Here is a 21,397-nt window from a genome sequence, read left to right as displayed (position 1 = left end):
ACCCCTATCATTGTACCCAGCGCTAAGGAATTTGGCGGCGCTATACAAATAAATGATAATAATAATAATTGCCACATCAGATAAGACCCTCTGTAAGCTACATAACAACATAAAAACCCTGCAGCCCCTCTCAGCTATTTACCCATATAAATCAGACCTCTGACCCTGCAGCCCCTCTGTCATCTACTTATACATATCAATCAAATATCTGGTCCTGCAGCCCCTCTGTCAGCTACTTAGCCATATAAAAACAGACCTCTGGTCCTGCAGCCCCTTTGTCAGCTTCATACCCATATAAAATCAAATTTCTGGTCCTGCAGCCCCTCTGTCAGCGTCATATCAATATAAAATCAGACCTTCAGTCCTGCAGCCCCTCTGTCAGCGTCATATCAATATAAAATCAGACCTTCAGTCCTGCAGCCCCTCTGTCAGCTTCATACTCATATAAAATCAGACCTTCAGTCCTGCAGCCCCTCTATCAGCTTCATACTCATATAAAATCAGACCTTCAGTCCTGCAGCCCCTCTGTCAGCTTCATACTTATATAAAATCAGACCTTCAGTCCTGCAACCCCTCTGTCAGCTTCATACTCATATAAAATCAGATCTTCAGTCCTGCAGCCCCTCTATCAGCTTCATACTCATATAAAATCAGACCTTCAGTCCTGCAGCCCCTCTGTCAGCTTCATACTTATATAAAATCAGACCTTCAGTCCTGCAACCCCTCTGTCAGCTTCATACTCATATAAAATCAGATCTTCAGTCCTGCAACCCCTCTGTCAGCTTCATACTCATATAAAATCAGATCTTCAGAACTGCAGCCCCTCTGTCAGCTTCATACTCATATCAAATCAGACCTTCAGTCCTGCAGCCCCTCTATCAGCTTCATACTCATATAAAATCAGACCTCTGGTCTTGCAGCCCCTCTGTCAGATGCATACCCATATAAAATCAGACCTTTAGTCCTGCAGATCCTCTGTCAGCCTCATACCCATATAAAATTATTATTATTATTATTCTTTATTTATAAAGCGCCAACAGATTCCACAGCGTTGATCATGGGTATAAAGATAAAAGTACAACGGAGAAACAATACAATAAAAGAGAACATTTTACAGGGCGAATTGAGGTCCCTATTCCTGTGGGAACTTACAATCTAGATGGGTAGGAGGATGGGAAACAGGAGGTGGGGACTGCATAGGTGAGAATGATAATAGTGAGGAGATAGATGAGGGCATCTGTTAGGTAAGTGAAATTAATTTGTTACTGAGTCGGGTGATAAGCTTCCCTGAACAAAAAGGTCTTTAGGGAGCGTTTAAAGGAGGACAGGTTAGGGGAAAGTCTGACAGCTCGAGGAAGTGTGTTCCAGAGGGTTGGTGCCACACAAGAGAAGTCCTGTAGTCTAGCATGGGAGCAGGCGATGGTAGAGGACGCAAGGAACAGGTCATTGTTGGATCATAGGGGGCGGGCTGGAGTATATTTGTTGATGAGTGAGGACAGGTAGGGGGGGCTGCATTGGTGAGGGCTTTGTAGGTCAGGGTGAGAATTTTGGATTTAACTCTGCTGTGAAAGGGGAGCCAGTGAAGGGACTCGCAGAGAGGTGCAGCAGTAACAGAGCATCTGGAGGGCTGGATTAGCCTGGCAGAGGCATTTAGGATGGATTGAAGGGGAGAGAGGGAGGCCAGTTAGTAGGTTATTACAGTAGTCAAGTCGGGAAATTACCAGGGAGTGAATAAGCTGTTTAGTAGTTTCAGCACTCAGAAACAGACACATTTTGTAGATATTGCGTAGGTGGTTGCGGCCGGATGAAGAGAGCAATTGGATGTGGGGAATGAAGGACAGGCTTGAGTCAAGTGTTACTCCAAGGCAGCGGACTTGTGGCGATGGGAAGATAGTGGTGCTGCCAACAGTGATAGAACAATTAGAAACTGGAGAAGAGTTAGAGGGGGGTATTAGAAGTAGTTCAATTTTGGACATGTTTATTTTTAGGTGGTGAGAGGCCATCCAGGAGGAAATGCCAGATAATCAGTCCTTTAGTCCTGCAACCCCTCTGTCAGCTACTTATCCATATAAAAGGAGACCTCTGGTCCTGCAGCCCTTATTCCAGCTGCTTACCCACATTATATCAGACCTTTGCCCCTGCAGCCATTTTGTGAACCAAATGAACACATCAACTCAGACTCCTGACATGCAGACAGTTAGCCATATGGCCACATCAGATAAGATTCTCTGCCAGCCACACATCCATTTCAGTTCAGCTCTCTAGACCTTCTGTCATCCACATACACCCACATTAGATCTCAGGTCAGATTCCCAGCCCTGCAGCTCCTCTGTCCTGCAAGTACCTACATTAGGCTTCAGATCAGTGCATTTGCCCTTCATCTATTATTTCAGCCATATACCCACATCAGAGCTCAGATCACATCTCAAGGTTAACTCCATAGCCAACTCAGATCATATTCCTGGCTCTTAATTTAATAGACATGTGCGTTTAGTTTCAGCTGAAGTTAGTTTTCGGACAAATTTTGGCCGATTCGGAGATTCGAAAGCATCCGAATTTCTGAATCGGTACCATAACTAAATTCCAAAAAAATTCCGAAAATGAATAAATCAGTTTCCGAATTTTTGGATTCATTCTTTATTCATATTCAGAATTTTTCATTGTTCTAATCTAAACCACAGTTTGCCGACACTAACTAAATCACTAAATAATCATATTAACCCCTAAACCACCATTCCCTGACATCACTGACACTAATTAACCCCACATCGCCAAAACTAACTAAACCTATTATCCCCTAAACCGCAGTTCCCAAACATTGCTGTCACTAAACCTATTAACCCCTAAACCGCCGTTCCCAAACATTACCGACATGAACTAAACCTATTAACTCCTAAACCACAGTTCCCAAACACTGTCGACACTAATTAAACCTATTAACCCCTAGATCGCAGTTCCCCGACATCGCCGACACTAACTAAACCTATTAACCCCTAAACCGCAGTTCCCAAACATTGCCGACACTAATTAAACCTATTAACCCCTAAACCACCGGCCCCCACATTGCAAAAACCTAAATTAAACTATGTTAACCCCTAAACCTAACACCCCTCAACTTTAACATAATTAAAATAGACCTAAATCAAAGTTACAATTATTACCTAACTACCTATTTAAAAATAATACAAATTTACCTGTGAAATAAAAATAAAACCTAAGCTAGCTACAATATAACAATTTACTAACTACCAAGTTAGAATAAATACAAAGTTACCTGTGAAATAAAAATAAAACCTAAGCTTACACTAAAACCTAACATTACAAAAATAAATAACCTAACATTACAAAAATACAAAACAAATTAAAACTACAATTACAATAAATAATAAACACTACAATTACAAAAAAAATACAAAAAAAACTACCATTACAAAAAATAACAAACAACATTATCCAAAATAATAAAAATTATTCCTATTCTAATATCCCATTTTAAAAAAACAAAAAAAACCCTAAAATAAAAAAATAAAATAAAAAACTAATCTATAGTAAACTACCAAGGGCCCTTAAAAGGGCCTTTTGCAGGGCATTGCCCTAAAGTTAACAGCTATTTTGCAAACAAATAAAAACAACCCCCCCTACCATTACAAACCTCCACCCCCAAACCCACAAAATAAAAAACCTAACTAAAAAAAACTAATCTACTCATTGCCCTGAAAAGGACTTTCAGCTATTTTATGGCCCATTAAAATAAAAAAAAGCCCTAATCTAAAAAAAAACCCCTCCCAAAAAAACAAAAAACTAACACTAACCCCAAAATCGGTACTCACAGTTGCTGAAGTCCGGCGAAAGATCTTCTCCCCAGCGACGAAGCATCTTCATCCAGATGGCTTCATCTTCATCCATCGCGGGACCAGCATCTTCTTCATCCCTGCGGAGGTGCAGCGGTCGATGCACAGAGACGGAGGTCCATCGGTCCAACATGGAGGTCTTTTTTCGATCGTCCACCACACACTTGAGGATTCAATGCAAGGTACCCCTTTTATATTGGGTACCATTGCATTCCTTTTAGCTGAAAATCAGTCAATAGGAATTAGAGCTACTTAAATCCTATTGGCTAATTTGAACAGCCAATAGGATTTAAGCAGCTGTCATTCCTATTGGCTGATTATATTTATTTCACATTAATGCTAATTACAACTCTTTATCAGAACAATCTATTACCCAGATTACAAGTTATGCAATAAACCAGGTGCATAAATAACGCAAAAAAATGAGCGGTATTGCACTCTCTATAGCGCTGCCATTACAAGTAACGGACAAATCTTCTTTGGTTGTGTGGTATGGTGCGATACACTCCATACCGCACTAAACCCAAGGCATGACTTGCCGCCGCCCCCCAGCATCGCCAACGCTAAATTAAGTTATAAACCCCTAAACCGCTGCCCCCAACATCGCCGGCACTAAATAAAGCTATTAACCCTTAAACCGCCGGCCCCCACATTGCTACTACTGTAATAAAGTTATTAACCCCTAGACCGCCGACCCCCTACATCGCTACTACTATAATAAAGTTATTAACCCCTAATCCGCTGCCCCCCATTGCAACACACTAAATTAAACTATTAATTGGATACTTGTATAGCTCACAACCTCGAACTTAATCAATTAAGTATTATTATTTACCACTAAACCTAACTATACCCTATACTTTAAATTAAATTTACAATATAACTATCTTAAAATAAATAAAAACTTACCTGTGAAATAAATAAAAATTAAGATTAAACTATAAATTAACCTAAGATTACTATATTTAAAAAAAAATAACGAAAAATAAAAAACCTAAGTTACAAAATTAAAAAATCCTACCACTACAAAAAAATACACTAAAATTACGAAAAATAAAAAAACAGTTTACAAAAAAATAATAAAAGATATTATCCAAAATAATAAAAAATTAAACCAAACTTAATAGCCCTATAAAAAAAAAGCCACCCCAAAATAAAAACACCCCCTAACCTAACAATAAAATACCAATAGCCCTTAAAAGGCCCTTCAGTAGGGCATTGCCCTAAGTTAAACAGTTCTTTTACATTAAAAAATTCCCCCCTAACAGTAAAATCCCCCACCCAACCAACACCCCAAAATAAAAAAACATAAGTCTAAAATAACCTAAGCTACCCATTGCCCCTAAAGGGGCATTTGTATGGGCATTGCCCTTAAAAGGGCTTTCAGCTCTTTTACTACCCATTATAATAAAAAAAAAACTAATCTAAAGAAAAAAACACCCAAAAAAACAAAAAAAAAAACACCTAAGTCTAATCCCCAAATAGGTACTCACCATTTCTGAAGTCTGGCGGAGATGGTCTTCTACCAGGTGGCGACATCTTCATCCAGCATGGGACCTCATTCAGGGCGAAGGTGGCGCATGGAGCCATCCAGTGTGGAGGATGCTCTTCATGTGATCGATGCCGCACACTAAAGATTTAATGCAATGTATCCCTTTTATATTGTGGTACCGTGGCATTCCTATTGGCTGAAAAATTCAAATCAGCTAATAGGATGAGAGCTGCTTGAATCCTATTGGCTGTTCAAATTATTATTTTGGTTAATTTCATTTATTATTTTTTTGTAAGCTTTGTGTTTTATTATTTTTCGCAATTTTAGCATTTTTTTGGTAATGTTAGATTTTTTTCATTTTTTCAGAGTTAGGTTTTTTAAATATGTAATTTAGGTTTTTTATTTTTCATTTATTTTCTTTTTTTAAAAATAGTTATGTCAGGTTTATTTATAGTTTAATCTTAGTTTTTTTTTTTATTTCACAGGTAAGTTTTTATTTATTTTAAGATTGTAACATTGTAAATTTAATTTAAAGTTATGGGGGTGTTAGGTTTAGAGGTTAATAGTTTAATTTAGTGATATGCAATGTGGGGGGCTGGTGGTTTAGGGGTTAAATTGTTAGTTTAGTATTAGCGATGTGGAGGGCCGGTGGAATAGGGGTTAATAGGTTTATTATAGTAGTTGTGATGCGGGGGCATGACTGTTTAGGGGTTAATAGGTAATTTATGAGTGTTAGTGTACTTTGTAACATTTTAGTTGCTAGCAGTATACAGTTGTATACAAAAGTTTAGGCACCCCTGGCAATTTCCATGATTTTCATTTATAAATACTGTAATTGGGTGTTTGGATCAGCCAGCATATATAGATCAAAATGAAATTGCTGATCCAAACACCCAATTACAGTATTTATAAATGAAAATCATGGAAATTGTAAGGGGTACCTAAACATTTGCATACAATTGTGTATATATACACACAGTAAAAGTCCAGCACTCACTCACAAGCTCTCAACTAAGATAAAAAGCAGCAATGGAAGAGTTAGTTACCGCATCTGGCCAAATGGGAAAAGCCCAGGTACCTCGTCAAGGTCTCTTCCAAAAAAACCTGGGTCCCTAAACAGCCACACAATGCAGGCTCACAATCAAACAACTGTGAAAAAAATGGAGGGTGCACAGGCTTATGTAATCTCCCCAAACATATACAAAACACGGGTGGGGTCAGCACTCTCAGGCCGGACCGGGTACACATCCTATGACCCTGCAACATGCACAGCCCTGGGTGCAAACCAGCACTCTCAAGAAGCTGCACTGTCACCAGAGTCACAGGCAGTTAACCCCAGACAGGCTTGGGTGCAAGGCCCATACAGGAAAAATTAAAAAAAAATACATTAATATAACACACAGAAAAAGTCCAGCACTCACTCACAAGCTCTCAACTAAGATAAAAAGCAGCAATGGAAGAGTTAGTTACCGCATCTGGCCAAATGGGAAAAGCCCAGGTACCTCGTCAAGGTCTCTTCCAAAAAACCTGGGTCCCTAAACAGCCACACAGCTGGGTACACATCCTATGCGACTCTGGTGACAGTGCAGCTTCCTGAGACTGCTGGTTTGCACCCAGGGCTGTGCATGTTGCAGGGTCATAGGATGTGTACCCGGTCCGGCCTGAGAGTGCTGATCCAGCCCGTGTTTTGTATATGTTTGGGGAGATTACATAAGCCTGTGCACCCTCCATTTTTTCACAGTTGCTTTTTTCACAGTTGTTTGATTGTGAGCCTGCATTGTGTGGCTGTTTAGGGACCCAAGTTTTTTTGGAAGAGACCTTGATGAGGTACCTGGGCTTTTCCCATTTGGCCAGATGCGGTAACTAATTCTTCCATTGCTGCTTTTTATCTTAGTTGTGAGCTTGTAAGTGAGTGCTGGACTTTTTCTGTGTTTTATATTAATGTATTTTTTTGTAATTTTCTCTGTTTGGGCCTTGCACCCAGGCCTGTCTGGGGTTAACTGCCTGTGGCTCTAGTGACAGTGCAGTGTCCTGAGAGTGCTGGTTTGCACCCAGGGCTGTGCATGTTGCAGGGTCATGGATGTGTACCCGGTCCGGCCTGAGAGTGCTGACCCCACCCGTGTTTTGTATATATATATATATATATATATATATATATATATATATATATATATATATATCAGTGGGTGTGTGTGTGGGTACATATGTATTTAATTATTTATATGTGTATATGTCTGTAAAAACATAGACATGTGTATATATACAAGTGCATTGGAGCCCTTTGCCGTTAAGTAGATGAAAACATGTAAAAACAAACTGCCAGATTACGAGTGTTGCGTTATGAGGGGTGTGGAATTATCTTGCACGTTAATGTCACCGCTCACTTACCTACAGCGCTGGTATTACAGGTTTTTATAAACCCGGCATTAATATGCAAGAAGTGAGCGTAGAGCAAAATTGAGCTCCATACCGCACTCCAATACCAGCGCTGCTTAAGTCAATGGTGAGCTGGTTGTACGTGCTCGTGCACGATTTCCCCATAAACATCAATAGGGAGAGCCGGCTGAAAAAAAGCCTAACACCTGCAATAAAGCAGAGTAAAGCTCAGTAACGCAGCCCCATTGATTCCTATGGGGAAACACATTTTATGTTTACACCTAACACCCTAACATGAACCCGAGTCTAAACACCCCTAATCTTACACTTATTAACCCCTAATCTGCCGCCCCCGATATCGCCGACACCTACATTATACTTATTAACCCCTAATCTGCCGCCCCCGATATCGCCGACACCTACATTATACTTATTAAATTGTGTGGGTGGTGGGTTTTACTGTTGGGGGGGTTGTTTGTATGTTTTTTTTACAGGTAAAAGAGCTGATTTCTCTGGGGCAATGCCCCGCAAAAGGACCTTTTAAGGGCTATTGGTAGTTTAGGCTAGGGGTTTTTTTTTTATTTTGTGGGGGCTTTTTTATTTTGATAGGGCTATTAGATTATGTGTATTTAGTTTAAAGATCTTGTAATTTGTTTTTTATTTTCTGTAATTTAGTGGGTTTTTTTTTGTAATTTAGCTAATTGTTTTGAATTTAGTTAATTGTATTTAATTTAGGTAATTTATTTAATTGTAGGGTTAGGTTAGGTGTTAGTCTAAGACAGGTTAGGTTTTATTTTACAGGTCAATTTGTATTTATTTTAGCTACTTAGTTATTAAATAGTTAATAACTATTTAGTAACTATTCTACCTAGTTAAAATAAATACAAACTTGCCTGTAAAATAAAAATAAACCCTAAGCTAGATACAATGTAACTATTAGTTATATTGTAGCTAGCTTAGGGTTTATTTTACAGGTAAGTATTTAGTTTTAAATAGAAATTATTTAGTTATTAATAGTAAGTTTTATTTAGATTTATTTTAATTATATTTAAGTTAGAGGGTGTTAAGGTTAGGGTTAGACTTAGATTTAGGGGTTAATAAATTTAATATAGTGGCGACGATGTTGGGGGCGGCAGATTAGGGGTTAATAAATGTAGGTAGGTGGTGGCGATGTTAGGGACAGCAGATTAGGGGTTAATAATATTTAACTAATGTTTGTGTGGCGGTTTAGGGGTTAATATGTTTATTATAGTGGCGGCGATGTCGGAGCGGCAGATTAGGGGTTAATAATTTAATTTTAGTGTTTAGGGGTTAATAGGTAATTCATCGGTGTTAGTGTACTTTTTAGCACTTTAGTTATGAGTTTTATGCTACAGCGTTGTAGTGTAAAACTCATAACTACTGACTTTAAAATGCGGTATGAATCTTGACGGAGTAGGGTGTACCGCTCACTTTTTGGCCTCTTAGGACAAGCTCGTAATACCGGCGCTATGGAAGTCCCATAGAAAAAAGACTATACGCAATTTGCGTAAGTTGATTTGCAAAACTCGTAATACGAGCGGTAGTAAAAAAGCAGCGTTATGAGGCTTTAACGCTGCTTTTTTACTCATAACGCAAGACTCGTAATCTAGTCGATATTTATGCAAAATTCATATTTATTAAAATGTTTAACTATGTATTTACTGTAAATATTTCGCATTCCAATGTTCTGTACATAGGGGAATATGTTTTACATATTTCTAAATAGATATTCCTATCTATATCTGTATATATCCATACCTTTACATGCTCAGAATCATGCTAGCGCTGCAGAATCTGTTGGTGCTCTACAAATAACTGATAATAATAATAATGCAAATTATATGTTGACTTTCCTATCCCTTTAAACTAACTACCCCCTCTCACCCAACCTGCAGGTTACATTGTAACAGTGAGTAGACAATTTCTTAAAACCTAAATATATTTGATTTCTAGGTTCCCCGGTTGAACTCCTTGCTGCTTATCTCAGTAAAGCTTCAGATTTGTGTAAGAAGATTGACGGACTTCCTGAAGAGTTAAAAAGTTGTGTACAAAAGGCTTTTACTCTTTCTGAAGGGCTAAATGTCTCCAAGGTGACACAGAAGGAAGAAAAGGATCTTCCAATTTGCAAGTAATATGGAAAAGCTTATTTATTCTATTGTCTAAAGCCATCTATGTTTTAGATAGAACTAAAAAAAAGAGGCGTAATGCCAAAAACGTATTAGATTTATATTGCGTTAAAACATTTATATCTGGATTATTATTTACTCAGCTCTTAAATAGCAATATTCACACTGTACCCCCAACAATTTTATACAGTTTTATTCAATATTTACATTCCAGTCTTGGCAAGTTTAAAAAAAAAAAAAAAAATTGCTTTCCTGTAATAACTGAATGTCTAGCTGACTTCTTGACTGAACCAGTTGATTGAAGTTGATCAAACTCCATAGCTGTTACTCAGGTTTAAAGGGAAATTAAACTCACATTTTTTCTTGATTTTTCATGATTCAGATAAAACATTAAATTCTATTATAAAATGTGCTTCATTCTCTTAGTATCCTTTGTTAAAGGAGCAGCAATGCACTACTGGGAGCTAGCTGAACAAAACTGGTCAGTCAATGACAAGAGACATGTATGTGCAGCCACCAATCACCAGCTAGCTCCCAGTAGTATATTGCTACTCCTGATCCAACTTAGGTATACTGAGGTATTAAAAAAAATATATTTTTTATTTTACTACTGAGCAAATTTGTGAAATAGATCAATTTGACTGAGTTCCAATGTGAGTCATTTAAAGTCCAATCTGATTTTTTTTAAACTGGTTAAAGTTACAGGTTACAAAGATCTTTTAAGCGATCAGTAAAAGACAGATCCCTTAGTTACAAAGTAGTGGGCCTGCTATATATATATATATATATATATATATATATATATAAAGCTGTTTAAAAATACAAAGAACATTTTCCCCTATGTAAAGAACTTTGAAATGCAAAATATTTACAGTAAAGCACATGGAGGCCCATTTATCAAGCTCTGAATGGAGCTTGAGGGACTGTGTTTCTGGAGAGCCTGCAGGCTCGCCAAAAACAGCAGTTATGAAGCAGCGGTCTAAAGACCGCTGCACCATAACACTGTCCGCCTGCTCTGATGAGGCGGACAGGAATCGCCGGAATTCAACCCGATCAAGTACGATCGGGTTGATTGACACCCCCTGCTGGTGGCCGATTGGCCGCGAGTCTGCTGATTGCTCTCAGCATTCAGCGAGGTCTGTCAGACCTGATCCACACTGTCGGATCAGGTCCGACAGACCTTTGATAAATAGGCCTCATAATATTAATATTGAATAAAAATTATTTTTTAATGTTTTAAAGTATTTGAGTGGAAAAGGCTCCAAAGTATCAATATATATATATATATATAATATATATACATACACACCACACATGTATATTTTTATGTTTTTCTGTTTTCATGGGAAGCGAACCTTGTTCCTCCGGGCACTGATAAATGTGGCCCTATATCTTAAAAAGGAAAGTTTAATTGTGACTTCCATTTAATATTAAAGATTCACTATTTTCCTTTCTTGTAGAAATATTCAAAGCGGATTGTCCGGAAATTTAAAAAACACAGGTATGAGTCTAAAAATGTTGCTGAAATCTATTTTATTTTTATCGCATTTATAGATTTAATTTATATTTACTTTAGTTGGTCTCATTGATTTTACATTTAACATAATAATATAAACTAATTACAGGCACATTTACATTGCAACTGTTAAAATGGAACCAAAAAGTGTTTGTATAATGGTGTGAAGTACTTGCAGATTCCATTTTGTTTTTTAGATGAAAAAAAAATACCTCAGAGCATGTTGCTTAGCAACCCTAATAGACAAACACTAAAATTTATTTTTCACCTTCAGTTAGGCCCAGCTTGCTGAATTCATAAAGACTATAGTTTTGTGGTCATGTCTCGCTGTTTCAAAACTGATTAGGTTGTCTTGTTTCTATTCTTTATTTCTCTTTAACTGTTTTAACATTTTATTTTGTGCATTTGTTAGAATGAACTGTTTTATTGAGAGAAGTATATTTTATTTGCAAGAAACAGTGAAGGGTCGTTTTTTCCCCATTTGTAACAAAAAGGTGTCGCCACAAAGTGTAATTCTATGATAAGCCCACAAATAATAGTTACATCCAGAAAATAACAAACAGTTTTGTTGGCACTGTCATTCAGAGCAAATACAGCAGGCTGGCATTCACAAGCACTTTTAGGCATAAGCTTCAGCTAGAACATGAAATTTTAAGCAACTTTCTAATTTATTCCTATTATCAAATTTTCTTCTTTTTCTTGGTATCTGTATTTGAAATGCAAGTTTAGATGCCGGCCTATTTTTGGTGAACAACCTGGGTTGTTCTTGCTGATTGGTGGATAATTTCATCCACCAATAAAAAAGTGCTATCCAGAATTCTGAACCAAAAAAAAGCTTAGATGCCTTCTTTTTCAAATAAAAATAGCAAGAGAATGAAGAAAATTTGATAATAGGAGTAAATTAGAGAGTTGCTTAAAATTGCAAGCACTATCTGAATCACGAAAGAAAAAAATTGGGTTCAGTGTCCCTTTAATTAAACTTGTACAGGTATATGTTTTACATTTTTAATACTAGTTCAAAAGGCCATTGTTTCCCTTTACATCTAGTAGAAGCAGATGTAAATTTTTGCACAATAACATCAGCATTCAACAATCGTAATCTCAGTGTGAACATTAAAGTTTTTGTTACCTTCAAAAGTGGCAGAAATTGGCCTGTAGAATTCTGTTATGTGGAAACAGATGCCTTTGTGAAAGTAAAAAAAAAAACAGTTACTGACTTCAATTAAAACACAACCTAAATAAAATGTTATTTCTCACTAGGTCTTCAATTGTATAAGCTGCTATTACACATTAATGGAGCCAAAACCATTTTGCAATTGCCCCTCTGCCCCGAATATGACATTAAATCCCTGGCAGATTGTCTGCCGGAAGATGGAAAGCTAGTTGTACGTGCATCTGAGTCTCACCCAGGGCGACAACAGGAAACTTCACCATATAACAAAAAGATACATGTGCAATATGGATCTACTGCAGATATTCTGAAGGTGAGAGAAATGGGTGTGGAGATTAAAACAGCCTTGTATTATTGTCCTATATTTAGTAGTAAGTGAATTTGTAATTTTCTTCCGGTTTTTCTATATCTAAATACTATTTTGCTATGTAACTAGTTCTGAGCCTAGGAAAGCACAATATTGTGGTAATTATGTGGCAGAATGCTGTCAAACTCTATGCTCTTCATATATTTTATTTCTTTTATTACAAGTTTATCTCTGGTTAACGTAAATAGGAATTTAAATTGTTGAAGGTGGGAGGTTACAGGGGCCACAGAGTTCTCAGTGCTCAAGGCAGTGCAAAAAATAAATATACCACCAAAATAAATGCATTTCTCTCCTATTCATTTATTAGACACTGTGGTAAAATCACTAATAATCTCCACAAGTGTAGTTATTATTTTAATTTGTGATATAACTGTATCAGAAGTTTGACTTTCTATCTATCTATCTATCTATCTATCTATCTATCATTTTTCTGTTATCTATCTATCTATCTATCTATCTATCATATCTATCTATCTATCTATCATTTTACTGTTATCTATCTATATCTATCTATCTATCTATCTATCTATCTATCTATCTATCTATATTTTTACTGTTATCTATCTACCTATCTATCATTTACTGTTATCTATCATCTATCTATCTATCTATCTATCTATCTATCTATCTATCTATCTATCTATATTTTTACTGTTATCTATCTACCTATCTATCATTTACTGTTATCTATCATCTATCTATCTATCTATCTATCTATCTATCTATCTATCTCTCTGTCTATCTATCTATCTATCTATCTATCTATCTATCTATCTATCTATCTATCTATCTATCTATCATTTACTGTTATCTATCTATCTATCTATCTATCTATCTATCTATCTATCTATCTATCTATCTATCTATAATTTTATTGTTATTTATCGATCTATCAATCTAGCTATCGGTTCTATCTATCTATCTATCTATCTATCTATCTATCTATCTATCTATCTATCTATATCTGTCTGTCTATCTATATATCTGTCTGTCTATCTATCATTTTACTGTTATCTATCTATCTATCTATCTATCATTTTACTGTTATCTATCTATCATTTTACTGTTATCTATCTATATCTATCTATCTATATCTATCTATCATTTTACTGTTATCTATCTATATCTATCTATCTATATCTATCTATATCTATCTATCTATCTATCTATCTATCTATCTATATTTTTACTGTTATCTATCTACCTATCTATCTATAATCTATCTATCATGTACTGTTATCTATCATCTATCTATCTATCTATCTATCTATCTATCTATCTATCTATCATTTACTGTTATCTATCTATCATCTATCTATCTATCTATCTATTTATAATTTTATTGTTATTTATCGATCTATCAATCTAGCTATCTGTTCTATCTAGCTATCTGTTCTATCTGTCTGTCTGTCTGTCTGTCTGTCTGTCTATCAATCAATCTATCTGTCTATCTATTTGTCTATCTATCTATCTATCTATCTATCTATCTATCTATAATTTTATTGTTATTTATCAATCTATCAATCTAGCTATCTGTTCTATCTATCTATCTATCTATCTATCTATCTATCTATCTATCTATCTATCTATATATCTGTCTGTCTATCAATCTGTCTATCTATCTATGTAGAAAGAGCACATTAGACAGATCAAAAAATATATGTGTCTATTCAGCCATCTATGTTTAGACAGAAAGAAATGTAAATAGATGGATCATTCAACAGATATACTGAACATTGAATTAATAAAATAGATCCATGTAAGAGAGATAGAAAGTGAAAGACAGAGACATGCACACACCTCTATGGTTTTGGAGAACAATAGGTTTACTGCACACATGTCACCTATTAGAATCACTACTCATCCTTCAACACTTGATGTAATCACTAAACCCTCAAAGTCGGTATTCTGTTTGTCATTAACCTTGCATATTTGGTTAAAAGGGCTAAATTACCAGTGGCACACTAATTGTTGTGCGCTAGCGAAAAGGGGTTTATCGTGGCTCTTTATACACACACATAAATACATAGGTATATGTGTGTATGTATATATATATATATATATATATATATATATATCTTACACAACCTTAGCACTCCCTGTAAGGTAATAATGGCCGGTGCAGAGTCTCCAAACACACTCCAAAGAAATAACTTGCACCCATGTTTTTGGATTTGAAGTGTACCACAATATGTGAATAAAGTGGTAAGATTCTTATTGAAGAAACCGCGTTCAAGTTATTTCTTTGGAGTATATATATGTATAAATAAAAAAAGTGCATTGGTACCCTTTACAGTCAAGTAGCTGAAAACATGTAAAGCTATTCAATATTCACATTTAATAAAGGGTTTAACTGTGTATTTTCTGTAAATATTTCACATTCCAATGTTCTTCACATAGGGGAATGTGTTCTACGTATTTTTAAATAGATATTCCTATATACATCTATACCTATATAATTATATAGATGTATAGGTATAGAGATATATTGTACTAAAATACGATTTATATATATATAATATAATATATATATAATATATATATATATATATATAATATTATATATATATATATAATATATATGCAAATAAACCATATTATTTTATGTGAAGAACTGGAATGTGAAATATTCATATCTCATGTTGGGTTAGCGAACTTGAGAAAATGTGATTGGGTTTGCTCCATTGAAGTCCATGGGAGAATACATTAATACGGTCACAATATTTGGACTTTCGCATTAATTCTTGTGTAAAAACTTTTCAGTTTCAACTTGCTTTCAAAAAATTGGAAACTTAACAATGAAGGTAACAATGAAGATTTCCAAAAAGGTAAACATTTTAAGGTTCAGGAATATTAGCACCATTTTAGGATTGTCATCACTGGAAAAACATACTTACTATACCATCAGAAATCGCTATCTGCCAAAAGCATGCACAAGATTGTGATAAACTCCTATGATAGAAAGAAAGATATTGTCTATTTACCATCAGATTAAAACATACAATAAATAACCAAATGTTGAAGCACTTGAAAGTGATGCAGCATATTACCTGATCATCTCTATGTAAAAAATATATTTACCTCAGCATCTCTTCAGTAACGAAATCCCATTGTAAAGGGATTTTCAGCAGCCAATAAAGATGCTAGTCCCAGGACTTGCAAGGGAACATGTTATTTCCCTATTCATTTTAAGGAAGTTTACTACCTTACAGCAAAGCAAACATGGCCTCAGCACTATTGATGCTGATTGGCTCCCCCTCCCTCAACCTGCAGCTGGATAGTAGCTGAGATATAACTGTTCAATTTGCACTTACAATTGTCAAATGAAGACATTTTGAGGTAAAATATCTTCCTTTTTTACATAGAGATGTTCAGGTGATATTTTCTTGTCAGCTTTTTACAGTTATACTGAATCACTTTCAAGTGATTTAGTACATAAGTATTGTGTCCCTTTAAAGAGACATTGCAAATATCAGGAGGCAGCGGTACGCTGCATGCTCCTTAGCTGTTTTTCCGATCCGCATTTTTTACTTTTTTTCCCCCTTCCTGTAACAGATTAGCTACAGATTTCACACAATTGCTCTCACTGAAAGCTACTTGTGAAATCTGCCAATAGAAACCACCTTCACAAAGTCAAGGACTCTACATTTAACGTTAAACTGGGCAAATAAATTATGCATGAAATTGTGTTGAAGTCTCTAGTGTGCGGAATTGCTCCTTTTGATATGAAAGGTTAATTTAGAAAGAAGTCCAAAATAGCTAGAAATTGCAGGGATAAGAGGAAAGAATTCACTGTTGTGGGCTGTTATTATAAAAAATTGCATATCTTCTCACTCGTCCCTTGTGGTTTATCAGGGAACATAAAATGAGGGTGTTTTATTAAAGCACAACAAGAGATTGTGTCCGCAAGTAAATGAAGTTTAAAAAGCATTTTTTAGACTCATGGCAGCTAGATAAAAATATATTAAGATCAATACACAGAGGGCTAGATTACGAGTAGGGCACTAAATTATCCCGCACTCACAAATAGATACATTTGCCCATTGCGGGCGTTTGTTAATTAATCAGCCATTATGAGCTTGTGGTAGATCACTGGTTAATTTTATAAATGTCCCCCAAATGCCCCCAAAATAAGGTATAGTGTATTTTATTTAAAAATAAACACCAAGATTACAAGTTGTGCACTAAACCGGGTGTGCGTAAATAACGCAAAATAAATGAGCGGTATCGCACTCTCCATAGCGCTGGCATTACAAGTTACAGAAAAACCTTCTTTTGTTGTGCGATATGGTGCGTTATGCTCCATACCGAACAAAAGCCAAGGCCTGACTTTATGTGCTTGTGCATATTTTCCCCCATAGACATCAATGGAGAGAAAGCGATAGAAAAAACTAACACCTGCGATTGCAGAATGGTGATCGTTATAACGCAGTCCCCATTGATGTCTATGGGGAAAATAAAGTTATGTAAAAACGTAACACCCTAACATAAACCCCCTAGTCTAAATACCCCTAATCCGCTGCCCCCTGACATAGCCGAAACTAAATAAAGTAATTAACCCCTAAACCGCCGCCCCCGCATTGCTTACACCTAAATAAACCTATTAACCCCTAAACTGCCGACCCCATATCGTTATTAGTATAATTCAACTATTAACCACTAAACCACCGCCCCCCGACATCGCTACTACTATAATAAAACTAGTAATCCCTAAACCGCTGCCCCCCCCATCGCTACTACTATAATACAACTATTAACCCCTAAACTGCCGGCCCCCACACAGCACTACTACTATAATAAAACTATTAACCACTAAACTGCCAGCCGCCCACATCGCTACTACTATAATAAAACTATTAACCCCTAAACCGCCGGCCCCCCACTCCACATCGCAACACACTAAAATAAACTATTAACCCTTAAACATAACTATCCCGTATACTTTAAATTAAATTTACAATATAACTATCTTAAAAATAAATAAAAGCTTACTTGTGAAATTAAAAAAATAAAATAAAATTAAACTATAAATAAACCTAACATTACTATTTTAAGAAAATAAACCTAAATTACAAAATTAAAAAAACCTAACACTACGAAAAAATAAAAACAATCTAACATTACAAAAAAACACACTAAAATTACGAAAAATAAAAAAAACACTAAGAATACAAAAAATAATAAGCGAAATGATCCAAAATAATACAATTTAAACCTAATGTAATAGCCCTATAAAAACAAAAAAGCCACCCCAAAATAACCCCTCCAACAATAAACTACCAATAGACTACCAATAACCTTTAAAAGGGCCTTTTGCAAGGCATTGTCCTAAGTTAAACAGCTATTTTACCTACAAAAATTACAAATCCCCCCTAAAAGTAACCCCCCCCAGCCAACTAACACCCCAAAATAAAAAAAGTAAAAAAAAAAACTAAGCTACACATTGCCCCTAAAGGGGCATTTGTATGGGCATTGCCCTTAAAAGGGCGTTCAGCTCTTTTGTGTCCATTAAAATAAAAAAGCCCTAATCTACAAAAAAAACACACCCAAAAAACAAAACAAAAAACACTAACCCCAGAAAATGTATTAACCGTTCCTGAAGTCCGGAAGTCCAGAGGGGCTTTGCTCATACAAATGCAATGGGTAGCTTAGGTTTTTTAATTTTGGGGGGTTGGTTGGGTGGCGGGGTTTACTGTTAGGGGGGACTTTGTAATTTTTTAGGTAAAAGAGCTGATTGCCCTACAAAAGGCCCTTTTAAAGGTTATTGGTAGTTTATTGTTAAGGGGTGTTTTTACTTTGGGGTGGCTTTTTTGTTTTAATTGGGATATTAGATTTGGTTTAATTTTTATTATTTTGGATTATTTCGTTTATTATTTTTTGTAATCTTAGTGTTTTTTATTTTTCGTAATTTTAGTTTTTTTCTTTTTTGTAATGTTAGGTTTTTTGTAGTTTTTCGTAGTGTTAGGATTTTTTAATATTGTAATTTTTTTTATTTTTTTATTTTATTTTTATTTTTTTAAATAGTAATGTTAGGTTAATTTATAGTATTATCCTAGATTTTTTTAATTTTACAGGTAAGTTTTATTTATTTGAAGGTAGTTATATTGTAAGTTTAATTTAAAGTTAGGGAGGTGTTAGGTTTAGGGGTTAATAGTTTAATTTAGTGTGTTGCGATGTGGGGGGCCCAGCAATCTGGGGTTAATAGTTTTAGTTTAGTATTAGTGATGTTGGGGGCCCGGTGGTTTAGGGGTTAATAGGTTTTTTATGGGTGTTAGTGCACTTTGTATCATTTTTGTTATGAGTTTTGTGAAACATTTTTGTTACGCAAAATCCATAACTACTGGTCTCAGACAGCGGAATGGATCACGGCAGTATAAGCTATAACATTACAACCTGTAATACAGGCGCAATGAAAATCCCATATTTAAAAGCCATTTCGTTTAGTACGGAATGGAGAGTTGCTAAAAGGCTAAAATGCTAGCGGTATAGCCGTACCGCCGTAACTTGTAATACCGGAGACCTGCATATTCTGCGTGCAATGGCTAATTTTTTTATGCTTTTATATATATATATATATATATATATACACACATACAAACACATAAATATATAAGTATATAATCATAGACATATATATTTATATTTTCTGCCATGCTGCGCTACTTACCCCCTTTGTTGCGCTTAGGTTCTGTGCAGTCTCTGAAGGCCGCCATTGGAGCCTATGGAAGCGCACTCTCGTGAGTGCAATGCCTCCCAGCTATGCTTCACATTGCTGACAACTTAGCAGGCGTTGGTATTACTCAGTGGAGCAGAAATATCACTTTACCGAAAGCGATATTTAGTGCTCCACTTCTAATTTAGCCCAAAATGAATGAAAGGAAATATTAAATAAATAAAAAAATATGAACTTTTTTAGTGGATTCTAAGGGGTAGATTAACCAAGCAGCGGATGCTGCTATCTACCCCCGTACTTTCCGGCTTGCTGGAAATGTAAGTTAATAAGCAGCTGTCATAAGGCTGCTGCTCCTTAACAGAGGCGGCGGACAGCAATTAGCCCGATCAGATACAATAAGGCTGAATGACACCCTGCTAGCGGCTGATTGGCCACGAATGTGCAGGGGGCGGAATTGCACAAGAATTTCACTAGAAATGCTTGTGCAATGAAAAATGTCGACAGTGTATGCTGTCGGCATTTATCGATGGGCGGCGGACATGATCGCTACAGCGGATCATGTCCGCCCACTCATTGATAAATCTACCCCTAAATCTTTTTTTAAATATTTTAATTTTGAAACAATTGTTTTAAAAAAATAAAATAACTAATGTAAAACTTATATTAAATAATTTTGGGGGGAGTTGAATAAGTTTAATTAAAGGGATATTGAGCTCAATATATTTCTATGTGTATGTTAAAAATAGTTTTCTTGTGTCTGAGAAAAGTTGTTTAAGTTGAAAGGGAAAATAATAGGAAACACGTTTATGTACAACCAATACCTGTTGCTCATTTGTTGTCTGGGTCATTTTCCACAGAAAAAGGAAATATATTTAATCTGTTAGAAGACAAGTGCCCAAGTGAGAGGTTTTAAAATTCAAAGCCATTCCAACCAATTAGAAAAACTTTTGATCACATGTTTTTTTCTAGTACTTTCACATCTTGTTAATGTTAATAATACTACAATAACAACATTCTATGCTTTTGCAGATGTTCTGTTTTTTCAGATAGAGCTTTGTTCTGTGCCACAACCCAACTTCAAAGTAGCCACTAATTTCTAAATCCCCTAACAAGCTAACACAACTAAAAGCCCTAACCTTACACCCCCTAAGTTACTAACAAAAACAACCTAACCAGGGGCGTCCCCAGAAATTTCTCCGGGGGGGGGGGATGTTAAATATATTGGTCAGACAAAATAATATACTTTTTGCCTCTGTGATTACCTTGTATCTAAGTCTGTGAAGACTGCCCCCTTATCTCAGATCTTTTGATAGACTTGCATTTTAGCCAATCAGTGCTGAATGTTATCTATATAACACACATGAACTAGCAGTGTCTAACCGTTAAAAACTGTATGCACTGTGATAAGAGGCAGTTCAACGGATAAAAAATGAGCCTACCTAGGTTTAGCTTCCAACAAAGAATACCAAGAGAGCAAAGCAAATTTGATGATAAATGTAAATTGGAAAGTTGTTTAAACTTGCATGTCCTATCTGAATCATGAAAGTTTTATTTTGACTAGACTGTCCCTTTAACCGCTATGAAAATATTAAACTGTTTTACACCCACTGATTTTCAGTGATATAGACATAGCAATGAGTTTACCACTTTAGCAGTAAAAAAATGGTTTTACACCCCGTGACTGCTGGGAAAATACATAGATAAAAAAAGATAAAAAGATACGTTATAAAAATATTTTCAAATTATATCTGCCTTCTAGCTTGACAATGGAAGCAAAACAGCTGTACCCTTTTGAATTACCCTT

General features: G+C 35.7%; 1 protein-coding gene across 1 annotated transcript in view; it reads left to right on the top strand.

Annotated features, from left to right (window-relative positions):
• Positions 1-21,397, top strand: part of LOC128636351 (uncharacterized) — a 126,291-nt gene that overhangs the window by 7,851 nt on the left and 97,043 nt on the right. Inside the window, 3 exon segments of the mRNA XM_053689377.1 lie at positions 9,694-9,868; positions 11,327-11,367; positions 12,643-12,866. Of these exon segments, the coding sequence (XP_053545352.1) occupies positions 9,694-9,868; positions 11,327-11,367; positions 12,643-12,866 (440 nt within the window).

The sequence above is a fragment of the Bombina bombina genome, chromosome 7 (genome assembly GCF_027579735.1).
Source record: "Bombina bombina isolate aBomBom1 chromosome 7, aBomBom1.pri, whole genome shotgun sequence".
Taxonomy (NCBI): Eukaryota; Metazoa; Chordata; class Amphibia; order Anura; family Bombinatoridae; genus Bombina; species Bombina bombina.
The sequence above is the reverse complement of the archived record's forward strand: the minus strand, read 5'-3'. Positions and strand labels throughout refer to the sequence as shown.